At 46.7% G+C, this 19,587-nt stretch overlaps 1 protein-coding gene across 2 annotated transcripts; it reads right to left on the bottom strand.

Moving 5' to 3' along the window:
* Nucleotides 1-235: 235 nt before the first annotated feature.
* On the bottom strand, nt 236-15,224 carry LOC307087679 (E3 ubiquitin-protein ligase pellino homolog 2). Of its 2 annotated transcripts, none has more exons than XM_079753304.1 (7): nt 14,924-15,224; nt 8,031-8,160; nt 7,490-7,591; nt 6,550-6,747; nt 5,658-5,843; nt 4,166-4,371; nt 236-3,600 (listed from the first exon to the last, which is right to left on the bottom strand). In XM_079753304.1, the coding sequence occupies exons 1-7, from the start codon at nt 14,998-15,000 to the stop codon at nt 3,180-3,182; spliced, it is 1,320 nt and encodes a 439-aa protein (XP_079609430.1). In that variant the 5' UTR covers nt 15,001-15,224; the 3' UTR covers nt 236-3,179. The 2 variants fall into 2 exon arrangements, with proteins under 2 accessions (XP_079609430.1, XP_079609431.1); XM_079753305.1 differs by having other exon boundaries at nt 236-3,567.
* Between the last annotated feature and the right edge of the window lie 4,363 nt (nt 15,225-19,587).

The following is a 19,587-nucleotide window of genomic DNA, read 5'->3' as shown; positions in this document are numbered from 1 at the left end:
GCCCTCTGGTGGCTGAGCGCTACAAAAAACATGCAAGCTTCCGAGGAGAGCACATAGGCCTCGTTTATTGAACTGCAATACGATTTATAGCAATTATATTTTCGCTATCGTATTTTCGCTTTTACTTGTTTTTTTGGTTCTTTTTTAAAGGACGCCTACCACTACTAGTTCAGAGTAGTTTACGAATGAATGAACGCCCTTGTGAATACACAAGGCGAGAGAAAGAAGACATTGATTTGGGTTAACAGGTTTATTGACATGTGTATAGCGATTGTCTGTGCACCAGAGAAATACAGAAAAATATATAAAAGAAACAAAAGTAACAAATACCATGTATGGTATAATGTTGGTGACTTAAGTGAATTACGGTGTAATGAAGTAAAAATATAAAATATCCAGGATGACAATGTCAACTAGTTTGGCAAAAAAAAACTAGAAAGAGTATATATACTAGCCAAATATTTAATTAAAAATAATATGTCCATCTTGAATCGAGATACGCACTATTATGACTTCTCTGAAGTGCTTGGACTTCGTTATGCTAGGAACAAGAACAATAAACCAAAACACAGTTTTAATATGGAACGATCCAATAAGGACTGGTAGAAAATAACGATTTTTCATAAAAAATACAAACTTTATTTAATGTCAAAAAAGAAGGACAACGTGAATATTGTTGTGAAGGTCTGTTCCTCTTTGCCACATGCCAAAGGTCACACATTAAACTGTTTTACACAACGTTTTCAGACTCGCTGCTGCCCCCTAGTGGTTTCGATGAGTGTTGCTGTTAAGGAGCCACGGAGTAGAAGAGAGAATAAACCCATCAGGTTTGATTCACTCAACCCACGTCGGTAAAGTCCCTCCGGTGTTACTACCCGTATGTGTAAGTATAGGACCCGGTAGGACCGGATCTCTATTCTAATTCAGACGTTGTGAATTGGTTTTCCTACATTTCAGACACCATTAGGAAAAAAAAATAGACATTTCTATGGACCTGGTTTGAATGCTAGAGGCGGGGCAGGGGGGGATGCTGTCCACCCCCCAGTTACCTGTAAAAGAGAGTCGAGACTACGAGTGAGTCTGAACAACAGCACCTAACACTACGACGACAACCCAGCCCAAAACCAAGCGTTTCCATCTGTAAGAAGCGACACGGGATTCCCGCTCCGTTCATCGTGTTGTGTTACCATTAAGAGTCCGCTGACATCACCCTCGTTTTTGCATTGAAAATTGCTTGTTTCAAACCAAAAAAAATTAATATAATTGCTATTATTGTTTTCGAGGAACAAAGCACTTGGAAGAAAGCTTGGACTGTAGAACCTCTCCGGGGCTAAAATACTTTCCGTGTGAATCTTACAAGTTTGGCCGTCCCCCGTGGAAACTCCTAACAGTCTGTCCTTTGCCTCCCCGTCTTTGAGCGTATGAAGCAGAGTGTAGGTTCGTTCACATGCAAGCGAGACATTATTTCGTGACTTTCGTAATATCACAACATCTTTTAACTGTTTTTTTTCCTTTTTTTTTTTTTTTAATATAATGGAGCCAACTATTCACACACACGCACACACAGGAGGACCTTCTGATGCTAACCACAAATCAAGCTTACACCGTAAATTCAATTAAAAAAATAGTATCACAATATAGACAATTCGTTATGAGCACCTGGGAAGGCTAGACATAGCCTTGTGTATTTGGCTACATTCATTGTCAGGGCAATGCATTTACGGTCTGTGGTGTGTGTGTGTGTGTGTGTTTTTTCTGTATGTGTGTGTGTGTGTGTGTGTGCGTTTTTCTGAGTGTGTGTGTGTGTGTTTTTTCTCGACACAGTGTTGGCAATAACATATTTTTTTCCTGCTCTCAGAAGCTCTCACCAGATATACCTACCACACAGTTATACTCTGAAACACACACTTGCGCACACTGAAAGAAAACAGTTAACTCAAAAACAGTTGGCCAGTTAGAAAAATAGTTACATATTTGTTTTTTTCAACACTGAACATCTAAAATAACCCCCCCTCCCACATCTCTAAATAAAACCCTCCCCGCTTCCTAACAAAAATATTTTTTTTTTCTTTCAAACACGGAGAAAGAAAAAAAAGTATTTTTCTTTTTGAGGTTATATGTGGTCTCGACCGTCCGTCCGTCAACACAATAACATCGACCCTGTTTTTATCGTGACTCGGCGACCAACCAACCAGAGGTGTGTCCGAGTTGCCATGGCAGCCACAAACCGCATGCGTTTCGTCACGCCACATTCCAGCTAGCGTATCAGAGGCCTGGACTGCGCCCGCAAACTCCCTCATTGCATGTTTCAAGCAGTGCTGCAAAAAAGACGCGTCTGAAATCAGCATTCACACTTTCAGATAAAAATAAAAATCACTTCTAATATTTTTTTCCGATTTGTTTTACGTTCTAATCCTAAACACAAAAACGATCGAACTTCGATATCGAAACACACCTCTGGCTGAGCCCCTTTGGCCCAAGACTTTTCTTCTTTTTTTTTCCGCTATGTCTAAAGTGATCGATGAACCCACACTCTGTTGAAAAAGTGCGGCTTCACGTTTAGCTTATCTAGTATTGCATGGAAGTGCTGTTATTGCTTTGTAGAGTGATGAAGTGGATTTTTCCCCGACGAGGAGTTTTCATAAAAGCCTGGCCTTCGTGTGTGAAGGGTTTGGAAATCTGCATAGATCGGACGTCCCCCCTTGTCCCGTATACCTTTCTGGACAGGACTGTGTGAGCGAGTTACCCATCCTGGTTCTATACAGATCAGCAAACGTTGAGGCAGGCTTTGAGGAGCTTCAGCTCCGAGCTGCGTTCAGAGACTAAACCTTGTGCCAGCCATTAGAGCAAAATCGTTACGTTGAACTAACGACTAATAGACTGTAATAGACTCAGATTCAAATTTGAGGTGAAAACGCTTACATCACTGTTAGTGTAGTACTGATAACAATCGGCGACGATTTAGCACTAAACGAGCCAAACCGAAAAAACAACCTTAATCTACGTTTAACAGCCGTCCGACCGACAAAGCGGTTCCGACGTTTTGGACCCAAGGTTCCGAACTCTGACCGCAGCTCGGGGCGTCATTCTGCAGTGGTTGGTGGTGGTGGGTGGGCGGGGATGGTGGCTGGGCAGGGACGGTCCCCCCCCATCGCCCCTCTCTCTGTACTCCGCGGCCCTCAGTCGATGGGCCCCTGGAAGATGAGGCGCGTCCAGCCGGGGGTCCCCAGCGCCGAGGAGCAGAAGGGGCAGACGGGCCGGAAGGCGTGCGTGCCGTGGGGCAGCGGCGTCTCCGCCCAGTACCTGACGGTCCTCTCCGAGCACACGTGGCCGCACGGCACGAAGGCGTGCGTGGGCGCGCCGGCGTCCACGTAGACGGCCGGCTCGCAGCCCAGCCACAGCGGCACGTAGGGGCCCACGCTGCGGCACAGCGGGCACTCGCGGCGCGCCAGCGAGGAGCCGTCGCCGTCCCGCGGCGCCTCCTGGCCCTCCGAGCGCTGGCCCCAGTCGTGGCGGCCGTGCACGTGGCCGCAGGTGAGGTAGACCCAGGGCTGGCGCTCCTCCAGGCTGGAAGCGACAGGCGATTGGGTCACTGCGTGTCTGTCGCCGGGCGGGGTTGGTTTAAAGATGCAATATGTTTTTTTTTGGTATTGTATATATATATATATATATATTTTTTTTTTAAAAAGGTGCAGTATGCATTATGTTTTATTTATGAAATGGGACCTGAAACGCATTGTTGTGCCGCCTTTAGGGCTACAGGGATCTAGGTTGCTAGGGTGGGCGGGGTTTGGAGGGAGTAGGGAGAGGGTCTGACCTCAAAATGAAGACTTGAGCTAGCTTGAAATCACCAAATCATGCAAATCGTACCATTAGCTGTTTAGGCCGTTGCTCTGACTCACCAAACAGCCGAAGGGAGTGTTCTCCTTTCCATTTGAAAAATGTCCTACAAACCATGCCACTCCTCAGAATAAATAACTTCTCTAAACCCTATGTGTTTCAAAAATAGCCCACCGTATACCCTGTGTCTCTGCCTAATGTGTAAATCTCTTTAGACAAAATAAAGTGTCTTCCGGCTATATGAGTCAAAGTACTGCAAAGGTGAACCTGCTCTCACTCTTATCATGCGGTTTCATGTGTGTGCATGGGCAGTGGCGCCCCCTACCTGTGGCTTCGAGGCAGGCTGGGGAAGGCCAGGGTGCTCAGGCCCACGGGACACTGCGGCCGCGCCGCGTTCAGCTCCTGCCGCAGGGCCTCCAGGTGCCTGAGGGTGGGGGCCCTCAGGAGCCCCTCGCCCGTCCGCCACAGCAGGGTGGCCCCGCACAGGTCCACAAGGGAGCCGTCGCGCAGGGCGCTGCTCTCACCCTCCGCCTGCAGAGGGCGATGTCGGGTTAGAGAGTCGCTTGGTAGGAGATGGGTTTGGGAGTGCGGACAGTATAGAGTGTACTCCGCACACGCACGCACGCACACGCACTTACACACACACGCACGCACAGACAGAGACACACATACACACAGACACAGAGTACCTGTAAACGAATACAGAAACAAATTGCACCACCCATTCATAAAAAAGATGCAACCAAACGCACACACAAACACACAGCCCCACTAAGACACGCACAAAGCCATCGACCACAACCACACCGTGAGAGGAAAACCCATTCACCATGACACACAAACCCATTCACCCAAACCACCACGAAACACACACTAACCTCTAAATACATCTGATATCATTTGGATTATGTTGTATTTTGGTCTTGAAGTCTTGATGCAGGACGCATCATTAAATAGTCTTAAACAAAGGCTTTGCTGTTGTATATGGTTGTTGAGACTGGAATAGGTTGGTTCGCCGGTGTGTAGTAACATACCGTGGAGTTCCCCTGGGGTGGAATGGTTTTACAATACTGAGCGGCTGCCAGAAACGCCTCCGTATCGGAACTGAAAGTCTCAACCGTGTTGCATTGTATAACCAGAATCACACATCTCTATAGAGTTTTTTTTTCATGTAAATGACGTTGGATATTCAGCAGATATTGATGGTGTGAATAACGGCAGGGTAACGACGTGAACTCAAAACGCCACCGCCACCACTGGTAAAAGTCCTGTGTTTCTAGCGGTGTATACCTGCCCAGGACCTGCTAAATAAAAAGAACCCTTCCCTAAACAAGGGGTTATGTTTCAAAATGTTCCCAATGGATACAACATTAAAAAAGTCTATCCCAATAGCTCTGCAACAGTGAAAAGCAGAGCCTACAAAACGATTGCGTTTTGTAGGTACCTAACTAACACACACACACACACACACACACACAAAAACCAACCACACACAACCACTCATAGACACACACACTACCCCCATACACACACACACACACACTACCCCCATACACACACACACACACAAAACCCCCCATACACACACACAAAACCCCCCATACACACACACACACAAAACCCCCCATACACACACACACACAAAACCCCCCATACACACACACAAAACCCCCCATACACACACAAAACCCCCCATACACACACACAAAACCCCCCATACACACACAAAACCCCCCATACACACACAAAACCCCCCATACACACACAAAACCCCCCATAGGTATAAACACCCCCCCCCCCCCAGACGGGGTGCTGACCAGGGTGCCCCGGGTGGGTCCGGAGCGGGTCTCCCTCAGGGCGTACACGTCGCCGCACACAGAGATCTCCCTCCACAGGCCCTGGCGGGAGTCCTCGGGGAAGCCGTCGGGGTGCATCACCAGAACCCCGTTGGTGGTCAGCCCGTCCATGTGGCCGTCGGGGTTCTTCCACTTGGTGGCCTTCTCCTGTGGAGCACAGCACACACACACACACACACATGAATGCATGAGCGCGCGTACGCAAACACACACACACACACAGACACACAGGTGCACACAGACAGACACACACACACACACACACACACACAGACACACAAGTGCACACACACACACACACAGACACAGACACACACACAGGTGCACACACACACAGACACACACGCAAGCAAACAGGACTATCGAAGGGGACGTTAGCATCTGGTGAAACTCGGGTTTGCATAAACCGTCTCTGTTGACAGCAAGTCTGTCTCAGTTCATCAGGAGAGGTTGACGGAGCGTTACAAGTCACCAGGGCGACAAGTTCCCCTATTTACGTATTCTAGATGCTTCTAGACGTCTCCTGGATGATTCCTGACTCTCCGGAGGTTACGGTGTCATGGCGTGTGTTACATATATATATACGTGTATATGTGGTTGTACATTTATATAAGTGTGTGTATGCATACATGTGGGTATTTGTGTATATATTGACTGTGCATATTCTAGCTTTATTTAAACTATTTTGTTCTTTGTTACTCTTTTTACTCTTATCCTATACTATTTTGTATTTTATTATATAATTGCGTTGTTAAGCAGAGCTCGGAAAAAAACACTTCTTTGCCAGCTATGACTGCTCTGCCTGTAGCGCTGTGCATTGGACTACAAAACCTTGTGGCTTGACTCCACCCACCCCGAGGAAGATGTTTTTGGACGAGTCGAAGCCGGCGGCGTAGATGCGGGCGGTGTAGGGCGGGTTGCGCTCGCACACCACCCGGCAGGCGAAGCGGGAGATGGTGCTGGGCGCCACCGAGGGGTCTTCGCCCTCCTTGCCGCCGCCCGACGTGTCCGTCACCACGAAGTCGATGGGGCTCTCCGTGGAGCGCCCGATCTGTTGCCGGGGGGGGAGACCGCGACAATGTTGTCACACAAAGCTCTTCAAGTGCAGCCTATGGCCATGGCCGCGATCGACTGAACGGTGGTGTTTCAGGAGATTTCGTAGTCGTATTGTGTTAATTACAATTTAAATTGGGACATAAAAATAGTGTCGTGTTGAGAAAAATACCAATGTAACACGCACTGATACAACACAAGCGTAAGAGAATTCTTATTCATATTGTGTTACAATTGAAATAGTGATATTCAACTATGGTTAAAATAGTTTGGCACATTGATGAATGAAATCTGTCGATTGTTCTCTTGTTTGAGCTGAAATGACGGCATTAAAAACAAAGTTAGTTAATTCCTCTTGCAGGATGTTTGCCTGTGCATGCGGTTGTTTGCTTTTGCTTACATTTAAAACTGAAGAGAGCGTGAGAATGTGGTGAGACAGATTGTCCCGATAAGAACAGCCCAAAAATATATAATCGTTGAAACCCAATGGGTGGGGGTAATATATTATTACGTCAAACCAAAAGAATCACCATTATTACCTCACAAGGCAACAACCCAGGAAAAAAAATATTTGCATGTTATGTACACATCTTCTCCCACAGATACACATTAGGTCAGTGTAATCCCCCCCCCCCCCCCCCCTCTCCTACCCCACCCATTAAACTCCACCCCTAACATCCTGTTGTACTTCCCCCACCCAGTATCCTGCGTTACTCAGCATGACCTGACGCAGCGTTTACCTGGAACATGTCTGTATTGTTGTCATGGCAGTACTCCACCACCACTGTCTGGTTGCGAGACAGCGTGAAGGAGATGCTGTGCTGCCCTCTGCTGTTGACCGCCTGCAACAGCAAGACACACGCAAACGTCGCTTTCTGTCGCGTTTACTAAATCAATTATTTGTCACACTTTTTCTTTTTCAATAACGGTTTGACAAATTTTGGGGAAGTGATTTGTACAGCTTGAAAAACACACAGTGAGGCCTCATGCAAGTCAAACGGACACAGGCAGCTAGTAAGAGAGATACACAGAGGCCGACAGACAGGCAGATGGAGGGATAACACAGGAATCCACCGCCATCATCCTTCCTTCCTTTTCAGCCCTGAATTGAACAACCGCGGTCAGCCACAGGAAGGAAGCAAATTTTCCACACAGTTCCACACAGTTCCACACACACACACACACACACACACACACACACACACACACACACACACACACACACACACACACACACACACACACACACACACACACACACACACACACACACACACACACCTTGCTGTCCTGTGGGGTGGTGAGGATGTGCACGGTGCTGGGCTTGACGCCGTTGGCCTTGGCCCGTCGGTAGAGAGCGAAGTGGCTCTTCCTGCGGCCGCGGTCCCCGGCGGGCAGGGAGCCATTGTACCTGGGGTAGGACGGAAGGACAGACAGTAGGACAGACGGACAGTGAGCAGCTTGTTGAAGCCACTTCAACATGGGAGCGGTACCAGGGGAAAGGCATGGGCGTGGCGGCGATATGGGACAATGTGTACTTTCACCAAAGTCAGGGGGAGCTTTGTAGGATATTGATGAATATCACGATATATGCTCACGAGTTTGAATACAATCCGACTGAGGGTTATTACGTCGAAGTAGGTGGAAACGTTTTTCGATTCACCAACTCAACTTTGTAGTTAAATAAATCGTAAATCATTTAGACTATAGAACTAGGTCACAAGATGAAGTGATATCTTAATTTCTCGATGACAATAATCGACAATAACAGACAAACGCTAGTAATGAATAGAGACACCATACACCAGTTGAGTTACATTGAGAGGGAGACCAAATAAATTAGGGTAGATAAAATATGAAAAGGTAGTTACAAAAAAATGTTCATTGCTTAGGAGAAAAGCATCCGCTTAGCAACTTAATAGTGAATGTTGACGAAGAGGCTTGAAGCATTAGATGGCTGCCAATCAACACCGGCTGCGTGCTAAGTATTTCTTATTGTGGAAGTAACACAGCTAACACTTAGGCGGTTTCAAGTGGAATGTGCTAGCACTCGTGGCCTCCCTCTCCCAACAGACCACTTGTGATTAATGTATCTGTTGAACCTGCCCCGCAGAGACACCACTACTTAGCGCCCATCCACTCACAGTGGGCACTGGAAACACACTCTATTGGGTGGCTATTGTCTATACTCGTTCCAGATTAACTCCTTCGAAATAAAAGCCCCTCTCCCTTAAAAAAAACAAAAACGAGATGGTACGTCACAAGGAGTCGTCTTTCGATTTGAAAGTCGATGAACGCACAGAGATTGTTTTGCAAATGAGGCTATGAGAACCATTTAAACAAGACTATAAGTACATCCTGCTCTGTTGAATCTTGTGCTACTACACTCGTTTTAATCCACTTATCTCCCTCTCTCTCTCCTAATATGATGACAGTTGTTATGTTGGAGTCTTGGATCTTCGAACTCATTGAAACCTCCCTGGAACTTCCAGCAGAACACACGGCAGTCCACAACACAAAAAATTCCTTCCTTTCACAACAGGCGAATGGAAACTTTATTGTTCCGCTCTCAAGTTCAGATGGAAGGTTGTACGCTCTCTTAAAACGCTTGGCTAATCAACAGCGCATGGCACTTATTAGAGAGAGAGAGAGAGAGAGAGAGAGAGAGAGAGAGAGAGAGAGAGAGAGAGAGAGAGAGAGAGAGAGAGAGAGAGAGAGAGAGAGAAAGGAAGAAAACTATTCAGAGTGGGATGCCCAGTAGGCAAGTAAAATGCTTTGTCAAAGACATGGAAGGCGCGCTGGTTCTTTAAGAACGGCCCGCGAACGACGGCCGGTCCCATAGGGAGCCTGACTCTCACAAAGCTATTCATGCACAGCGGGGTCCCGACTCTCTTCGATGTAAAGACGGAGAGTGAGGGAAAGAGACGGTCAGAGACAAAGAGAGTCAAAGAGAGAGAGACAGAGAGTGAGGCAGAGAGAGAGAGAGAGACATCTAGAGATATAGCCAGAGAGAGAGAGAGAAAGAGAGAGACATTCAGAGAGAGAGCGACAGACAGAGAGAGAGCGACAGAGAGAGAGAGAAACAGTCAGAGAGGGAGAGAGAGAGACAGAGAGAGAGAGAAAGAGACAGTCAGAGAAAGAGTCCGAGTCATGAAGATAGGACCCATGACAAGCCTATTTTAGCCATTCGATTAACTTTTAGTTGGCCACAATGAGCTATTGTGCTGGAAGAATGAGTATTCTGGTCATAAGTCTCTAGATGAACGACCGTCCCTTTGGAACAAGTGTAAGGAACGCCAAGGGTCAAGAGAAACGGCCTTGTTTTTAAAGCTTCTTGCTGCGGAATCACAAGGGCTCACATAAAGTCCCAAAAAGAAGGCAGAATTTGTGAGAACATAGACAAACTGCCATATTATTTTAATTCTTGACAAGGAGAGGTGGATATATGGTCATCTTTAGGACAGCGTTTTCCACCATAGCTGTTTGGATGAAATGCGTTTACATCCAGAACCGTTCTCAAACTGGTTGTTAATGTACCGCCTGTTTTGATGTTCTAAGATACAGCGTGTAATGCAGGCCATTTTGACAGTTGGGATCAGGGACATAAAGTGTGTGTGAGTGTCTGCATGCATCTGTGTGTGTGTGTGTGTGTGTGTGTGTGTGAGATCGAGATCAGATCAGCTTTCTCAATAAAATGGAGGAGAAAACACGCAGACAACAGCAGTGCAGTGATCACAAGGTGTCGCTGGTAGCCAGAGACGCACACACACAATAAAAAACAACATATAGGAAATAAAAGTGCATATGAAAACTGACTCGTCACAAAGTAACACAAATAAATCTGAAAGATATAGGATCATATTAGTCTAAAAAACGACATAGTGCAAACGAGGCCTGAAGCTCTATTATATTGACCGACAAACATCAGCAGTACCTCGCCCAACACTGGAGAAACGTAATAACATGGATGTGATGAGCCAGCAGGGCGGGGCCTGAGCTGTTCACGTCTGTACGTTGGGCCGGTGTATAACACCCAGAGAACCATGGACTAGTCTGCTTTACTGCTCTGCTTTACAGCTCTGCCTTACTGCACTGCAGTCTTTCAGGGGCAACGTGAAAGAGTACATTTAGGCGGTGTGAACACATCTTGACAATCTTATCGCCACCCTCACAGGTACTGGGGCTGTCGCTAGTCTCGTATCGCAGCACATGGTATGAGCGTGGGATGATCACACTGACCTGTGAGGAAGGCACATTTAAATGCACGTCAAGACGGGTTTCATTTCAGAATCAAAAGTCGAAATCGGGACAAGAAGCCGATATCAGCTGCAGGGGGAACAGGTCAAACACCGGGGCGGATGTTGATTGATGTGTGCTAAGCCTCGGTCAATAATGCAGTCAGCGCTATAACTGCATGCAAGACCCACATCAACAGCAGTTAAGTGGAAACTACATTGCCTTATTTTGCTCTGGAACATAATCAACAGCAACATAAACAATGTGACAGAGAGAGACAGATTGCTGGTAGTTATTTTTGCGCAGACTGCTGCCGAGCTGAAGGCGTAATTCCTTGTTCGTAAACAGAGGAAGTGTAGTGCTAAATAATCAGACACATAGAGCAAGCATATCTTCTGTTGGAGGTGGTTGCTACACTTGATTTAGAATACTGTGTCGTATCAAGTACGGGGATTAATTATACATTAGGGAAAGTATTTCCTGGATATTTAAGGCGTGACACAGCATGGGCAAGTCCTAGAATGTTCTCTCGGCCCCGGCCAAAGTACGTTAGCATCATGTGTGTGCGTGTGTGTGTAAATACATCACGACACCAGTCACATAGCAGCAACCGCATGGACAAGGACAACTGGTATCAACCATAACAAGCAGCCTTGGCTCTCTTTATAGTTCGCCCAGCCGTCTCCTTAACCCTGATGCTGGCGTTCTGGAGTCCTGTTAAGTTAACCCTGGGCCTGATTCAGAGAGCAGACACACCCTGAATGGATTAGACTTCCCCTCCCATGAGCAAACGCAGGACCTTTTAACTCAGCACACCCTGTTTCGTTATGGGCCTGGACTTGTGAGTCTTCATCCACGGTACCCTACTGCAACAACACTCTCAAATTCACATCCACCCCTCAGCTCTTCCTCTCCTTTCAAACAACATTGAAAAATAGAGACCACAACCCGGGCCTGCCCTGTTCTGAGCCTGGGTGTTTCCTGAGCTCCGACCCCGCGAAGCAGAGACCCGGGAGCGGCCACACCGCCGACACTGGTGGTCATGTGTCACATGAGGAAAACCAGCACCCAGGAGAGGGAAGGAGACGACCAGCCAATAGCTCTGCTCAACGACTCAGAAATAGCCAACATAAACGTCCGGCCCCGCCCTGAGGACGCCAGAGACCTTATTATCTATATACGCAGCCAGAGGCAGCAGAAAGACATTAATATGGTCGAAACGAAGTACAAACGTCCAACGACGACGACAACAACAACAACAAAACCTGTGTTCGTCAGGAGGCAGGCAGGGAGGGCGAGCGAGAGCATCAGCTGAGGTCCCGTGCACGCCCACCCGTGGTCCTCGGCTTCACGCACGTGCGCTCTCCACAGTAAACTATGAAATATTCAGGCCTTCTGCCCCCCGACATGGCTGTTATTTTAGCAACGGGGCGTACGGCAGAGGGGGGGGGGGGGGGGGGGGGGGGGGGGGCGTGTCGCCGAGGAAGACTTGCCCCTCCGTGACTCAATGAGAGATGAGGAGGTAAGTCAGGTGATGAGGGGGGAGGAGGAAGAGCGGGCCAATGAAGGTGAGGCGATGAGAAGGCGATATGGAGCGTGTGAGGCGAACGCGTATGGGCGAGGTGAACGGACAGAACATTAGATGACACGCTTCCCACTGAGAGGATACGAGGGAGACAGGCCGAGAGACAGGAGGGACAGACAGAGAGAGCGGGTCATGAGAATGACAGGCTGAGGGGTATCAGGATTCGATACAGACTGTATCAAGAGAACACAGAGGGAGAGAGCACGATAGAGAGACATTGAGAACGAGAGATGAAGAGAGGGGTTGGAATTCCATTAGACAGCAGAAAGAATGGTGGGGGGGACAAAAGAGAGTTGGATTGAAGGGTCCCAGAGAGGGTTAGGAAGGAAGTGCATCTCAGGACAGTCCGAGTGCTCCACACTGACATGGTGGCGGACAAGTGGCCATCCGGGGGGGGGGGGGGGGGGGGGGGGGCTCTGCTAATCAGCCATGGCAGGGAGTCACTGTAACAAGCGCATGTGATTCTGTGTGACAGCCATCGACCACAGGGGAGGAATGCGACCCCAGCTAGACAGACAGACAGATGGGAGAGGTCTATATAGGCCAGAGTAACACGGGGTGTGCGTCTGCAACATTGAAAAAAAAAAAAAAGAAAAAGAAAAAAAAAAAAGAGCAGTCGGATTCTGAACGGATGTCGATCTACATTAGCACAGCCAATCACAGCCTCTCGATGAGCGATACAGCCTACAGCTGGGAACATCTCACTGACGCCGCCGCGACATCAAAGAGTTATGATTGAAGTAGCTAATGCGTTTAGTCTGGGCCTGGAAAGAGGACGAATTAGGTTGAGTTTGGACCGAGCCTGATCGCGGGTGTGTTTCTGTATCGTTTTTGGTTACATATCGCTAACCTATGACGTAAAAACCGAACAGAGGCTGGAACCGGGTTTATCCCAAACGGGAGCGTTTTGAGACAAACCAAGATCTAAAAATAAAAGATACCCCTAAATAATTTCGATCATAGCCTAATACTGTTTGAACCCCACGATAGTGTTGTGTCACTGCACCGCCATCAAGAATTACATGGAGTTGATCTGCTTGGCCTTAATCTCTAGATATGTGCTAAATGCCCTTCTTCCTCCCTCTCTGCGGAGATATGGGGGTGGTAACAGAGTGGCCTGTGTACACTCAGAGTTTGTGTGTGTCTGTGTGTGTGTCTGTGGGTGGGTGTCTGTGTTTGTGTGTGCCTGTCTATGTCTCTCTCTGTGTGTGATCTGTGTGTGAGTCTGTGTTTGCCTGTCTATGTCTCTCTGTGTGTGTGATCTGTGTGTGTGTGTGTGTGTGTGTGTGTGTGTCTGTGTGTGTGTGTGTTCATGTGTGTGTGTGTGTTCATGTGTGTATGTGTGTTTGTGATCTGATCAGTATTCTGATGAGAGCTGCAGCCTCCTCTCTCAATGAGCGGCCAAAGAGGAACAGACAGGCCGTTGGGTCACTTATCTTTGGCCTACACAGGAAGCTGGACCGGGGTAAAAAAGGGGTCTGTATGAGCCTGGATATGGACTCGCTCTCCCTCTCTCTTCCTCCCTGTGTGTGTGTGTGTGTGTGTGTGTGTGTGTGTGTGTGTGTGTGTGTGTGTGTGTGTGTGTGTGTGTGTGTGTGATCATGTTACGTCTGTTTGGACTTCACTCGGTGGAAAGGCAGTAAATGCTGGTGATTGCCATCCACACATCCTGTCTAGTGTGTGAGTGTGTGTGGGTGTGCATGTGCGTGTGTGTATAATGTGGCTGACGAGGTCTTAGCTATCTTTAGCCTTTCCGCCGTACCGTGGTGTTAATTAAAATAAAACAGACACAATGCAATATTAAGCACAAGTTGAACAACATGTGAACGACATCGCTTTCATCCCCTGTCCTACTTTCAGCGATCATATCCAGCATAGTATGACATCATGGGGATTTTCAGTCTGAGCAATCGAGCACTGATTTTACACCCACTCCAACCGTAGAAAATGAGGCTACATCCGTAGTATCTCCGTTTACTCCATCTATATCAAAATTAACGGATGGAGCCCCATGGAGGTTAAAACCACACAAATCAGCATCTATTGAGGGACTGGTTCGCTCAGAGCCCCGGGCTTTCGTCTGGGGGCAAAGTTACTTTTCCGTTTTACAACACCGTCCAACGGGAGACACGTTTCACTAAAAGCGATGCTTATCTCCACATTGCGGAGGAAAAAAAACACTTTTATCCAAAAGTGTATGCAAAAAGCAACCATAGGAGACGTTGAGGAGCAATGGATTAGAACTGGCTCGGACGTCACCCGCTCCCGGTTCATTGTAACGTTACGTTAACATTACTGTGGTAGTTATCCATCCACACATTTGTGTATGGATGTAAGTGTATTCTTTACTTACCCCAAGATGACCAGCTCTCCGTATTTGATGGGGTCTTTAACGGGCACATCATCCTCGTCCTGTTTCGGTGAATTCATCAGACTGGCGCCGACTGCTCGAAAAAATAAAAAGACGCGTCTAATGGCAATAGTAGTGAAATAATAGATGGCAGGCACTCGAAAAACTACTAATGAGTTATTTTAAATAGTCTCGGTCAGGTTTAATGCACGGGCCAGTGTCTTTTCTGACTCCTAACTCCTCGGTTTATTGTTTTGGTTTGTAAAAGAAGCATCTTTCGTAACGTTTAACTGTGTGCAGTGAGATCGATTGAGGGCCCGCGCTACAAATCTGTTCTGTAGCATAGGGTACAACAACAGCTAGCGGTAGGGAGTGGGTCGTACCATTCAAAGGAGGGGTGGTCGATATCAACTTTCTCAAATTGCACGAAATACTATGGCATTGGAGGAGGGTGCACCCGTTTTGAAATATGATAAAATAAAGTGTTTTGTTTTTTTCTGCGCAAAGTAGAACATAAATGTTTAAAAATAAGTTACGGTTATACATTTAGGCGTGGATGCCCCCCGTTATGCATGGGATTGAGGAGGTCCCAGCGAGAACCCGGCCACTGACTCATGAAATAAACTAGAATTCTTTAGGCATGTGTTGCCAGTCAAGACTTCGTTTCCCTTCCGGTCATCTTTCTGTGTCAGAATGAAGATCAGATGTTGCTTGGAAATGATATGATTTGACGTAATCAACTTGCATTTGTGTTTTTTCCCTGTTTTTGTGTTTGTGTGTGTGTGTGTGTGTGTGTGCGCGCGCGTGTGTGCATGCGCGCGCGCGTGTGTTATTCTGGTTAGGATGTGGGTCACCACCGCGATCAGACAAGCCATCTTCTCATTGTCTTTATTCGCTTGGGAAGAAAATTGTACATTTAGACATTAGTAATTTACTCACCACATCTCTCCCCATTTCCCCTCACCTCTTTCACTCACACTCACTCACTCACACACACACACACACACACACACACACACACACACGCACGCACACGCACACGCACACACACAAAACCGACACACCCCTACAGTACCCATCCATCCATGCACCTCTCTCGTTCGCTCTCGCTCTCTCTCTCTCTCTTTCTCTCTCTCTCTCTCTCTCTCTCTCACACACACACACACACACACACACACACTCTCTCTCTCTCTCTCTCTCTCTCTCTCTCTCTCTCTCCATCTATTCATCTCCACACAGTAGGACATTTTTTATGAAAGAAATTATGTATTACTACTAGATAGCTACTAATACGTTCTGCCACCACAAGAGGGCAGTGTATAAATACAATAAGTCTCCACATACACCTTATCTTAAAGGTGAAAGTTCTATAACATATTAATAGCGCCATGATGGCCTACATCTTAACATTGGCTAATGGTCGCAGTGTTTGGTTGTGGTTTATTTAGTATTTAATCAAGTCATCCCTAAATCAATCCATTTCTGAAGTTGGTAATGCACAGTAAAGTTCATCCTTTGTGGGATCTAATGGATAAACAACTTGTGTGCCAGTCTGTGGGAATCACACACTTGGCCCGGCCAGCAACAGTATCACTTATACATGTTGGACATCAATCCCAGCAAGTCTGGTGTTCTTTGTTGTCATAGCTCTTTGATGAGGTGGAAAGCTGACCTCCTTGCTAAGGGAAATTTGGATTCAGCCCAACCGCCCTGAATTCTCCTCTAAGGGAATCCATCCACCTTCAACATAACGTCATCATTGGCCGATGTCAGTTGAAACAGTAGACCGCGCTGTGGCACCACAGCAACATGTAGAAGCTTGCATGCAGAGCGAAGGCCGAGCCACTCGGAACACTCCAGAATGTGATGTAATGTTTGCCTCTGCAAGGCCTACATTTTCACACAAGCACTTTATTTTTCGCAAAAGCACATTCACATACAAAAACGCAGAGTGGTGTGACTACCGCTATCGCCTTGAAAATAGAAATGACGTTTCACTTTGAATAATGTGTTGGAACCACAGGCAGCTTTTGATGACACTAACCAAACCAGTTGCAAGCACAGGCCCAAGTCAAAGCATTTTAGTGTTTTTTATTGTCCAATGTGCAGTATAACATGCTTATGTCTGCACATTGAAATTTGTCAGGTGGTAGGTTTCGTTTCCTAGTGAATTAAGACTGAAACCTAAACTCCTGAATTCAGTTTTTATTACCTGAAAAGAGACCATTTGTCAAAAATGCCGTATCTTCTTCATAGAAGTGTGTTTCTATCCCCAACTAGCTCTGCTTTGGCCTGCTCAATGATATACTGATACACTCGACCTCTAATCATGGTTAAAAGCACATTATTCAGTGAAAAGTATCTATCCTTTGTTTGTGTTATGCTGTGAACCACAAAATAGTATTGTAAAATAATCATGTATGCAATCCCCCTGTTTCAGGAAGACCCACTAGTTCCACCACTCCCACCACAGGGGGCAGGGAGGGAGGTCAGGCCTAGAATATCGTTTCCGCAGAACAGCATTCTGGGAGTTGTAGGATTCAGAACGTTACAAAGGGAACTCGAGCAGTGCATCCGGTTTTTAAAAAAAGGGGAAATAAAACCACAAACAACAGATGTGCATACTGGCATCTTCACATCCCTTCACGAGGGCCTGTTCCTGTGTAAAATACACAGACAGAGTGACACTATTCTCTGGCAATTGCGCTCGACTCCCTCACGGTTGCCGTGTCAACCATAAGGCTCACATCTGGCTCCCTTCGGCCTGTAGACAGACATCCTCTGCAGCTGGATAGTGCAGACACCTTGTGTTCATGTGTGATAAATAATCTTTTAATGGACAAAATACAAAGTTAATCAAAATTCCAGCTAATGGACAGCATGACTCCGAATGTCTACTTTAAATGCCATCATGCACGTGAAACAATTCAGGGGAAGGTTCTAGAACTGGTTTTCGTATTTGCCCAGCTCTGCCATGGTCAATATAAGCAATCATCTGAGGCATGGAACTCCCAGCATCGCACAGACAGACCTGCCCTGCCGCTCAGCAGAAACTATCTATGAACCATATTTGGTACTGGCTAGACACAGAACTGACTTATTGTACATGTGGAATGCATTACTCTTTCTATCACTATGTGAAAATCTGCAGAAAGATTAGTTTCCGTTCCAGCAAAAACAAAGTTGAATGAATGCGTGGTGATGGGTTGTTATGAAGCAACGTGTGTCTCTTTGGGGAGTACATGCCAGGTGATGTATGCAGTGGCACACATCACACAGCATGTCTATGGTCTGAAGGTTCGGGATCAGTGTTTAAGTGATATTTTGGCCTCGCTACCTGTTTTTACATGGGTGTCTTTCTGTGTGTGTGTGTCTGATTGTGTGTCTGTGTATCCCACTTCCCTAATAGGATGATCTTTACTGTAAACAATGAGATTGCGTGTGTGTATCATAGACACACACAACATGTGTGTTTGTGTGTGTGGGAGTATCATCGATTGTATAAAATAAGTATGTGTGTGTGTGTGTAGGTGTTTATGTGCATATATGCAAGAGTGCGTGTTTCCATGACACATGTTTAGGTGAAAGTACGTGGGTGCACGAGTTTGAATGCCACATTGTGTACACATGGGTTTGTGGGTCTGTATGTGTGTGTGTGTGTGCGTGTGTTTGTGTGTGTGACTGCCACTTTTGTTTCTATCTCGTCACGATTCACCCTTTGTTCTCCAAAAATGTGTATGAAGCAGCGGCAATCTGTCAAGGCAAATCTTCAGCTTTCATGGCCTCAATCGTTCTCAATCCCAGTGAATAATTGATGTCAATAAATACCCAGCCGAGGCAATCAAACTCTGGGAGACGTCATCGCAGGGCGTGGAGACAGTCTTGAAGACTCTTGGATCTGCAAGAGTCTTTGTAAATGTCCCCATGGAGACAAGAGCAAACAAAGAAAAGGTATTCCTGCCATTGCAGCTCTCAACATCCCGTGTTTGCACAGTTTATTCAGTGTGCTCTTGTTAAAGAGACCAGAGGGCAGCTTGGTATATTAATAGCCCCCAGAGCAACAACAAAAAACCCAAAACCCAGAATATTGCTTACTGACACAATAATTGTCACGTTGGCATCAGAGTGGGAGTATTTTTTATGTGTGTGCATGTGTGTGTGAATATGTGTTTGTGTGTGTGTGTGTGTGTGTGTGTGTGTGTGTGTGTGTACCAAGGACGCTAGTTAACAGGTGGGGGCTGTTTTTTACAGGCCCTGCCTTGGTGGTATCTTCACGACGATCATCTTGGACTTCATGTGTGATGAAAAACCTTGCCCTGCTCTTGCATGTAGCAGGGCAAGACACCGCAGATAGTAACAATAAGTGTAGCCACCACTCGGATAACAATCTCCTGCACAACTGGCTCAACTGGTAGCAGTAGAAGTCTGTCTCCCAGCAGGGGAACGATTGATTCAAAAACAGGTTTGTTGTAACGGCATGGCAGAGTTTGAATGCCATTGTAACATATGCTGCTTCTTTGTTCATGGCATTATGGCAACAGCTAGCAACACGGATAAGCACAAACACACACATTCCTAAAAAGATTAATGGATGAGCAGATGGACATGAGACAGACAGAGGGTAAACAGTCTAGCTCTGGTCCACATAGTTAGGAGGATGTTGTGAT

The sequence above is a fragment of the Pollachius pollachius genome, assembly GCF_949987615.1.
Source record: "Pollachius pollachius genome assembly, chromosome: 16".
Classification (NCBI taxonomy): Eukaryota; Metazoa; Chordata; class Actinopteri; order Gadiformes; family Gadidae; genus Pollachius; species Pollachius pollachius.
The sequence above is the reverse complement of the archived record's forward strand: the minus strand, read 5'-3'. Positions and strand labels throughout refer to the sequence as shown.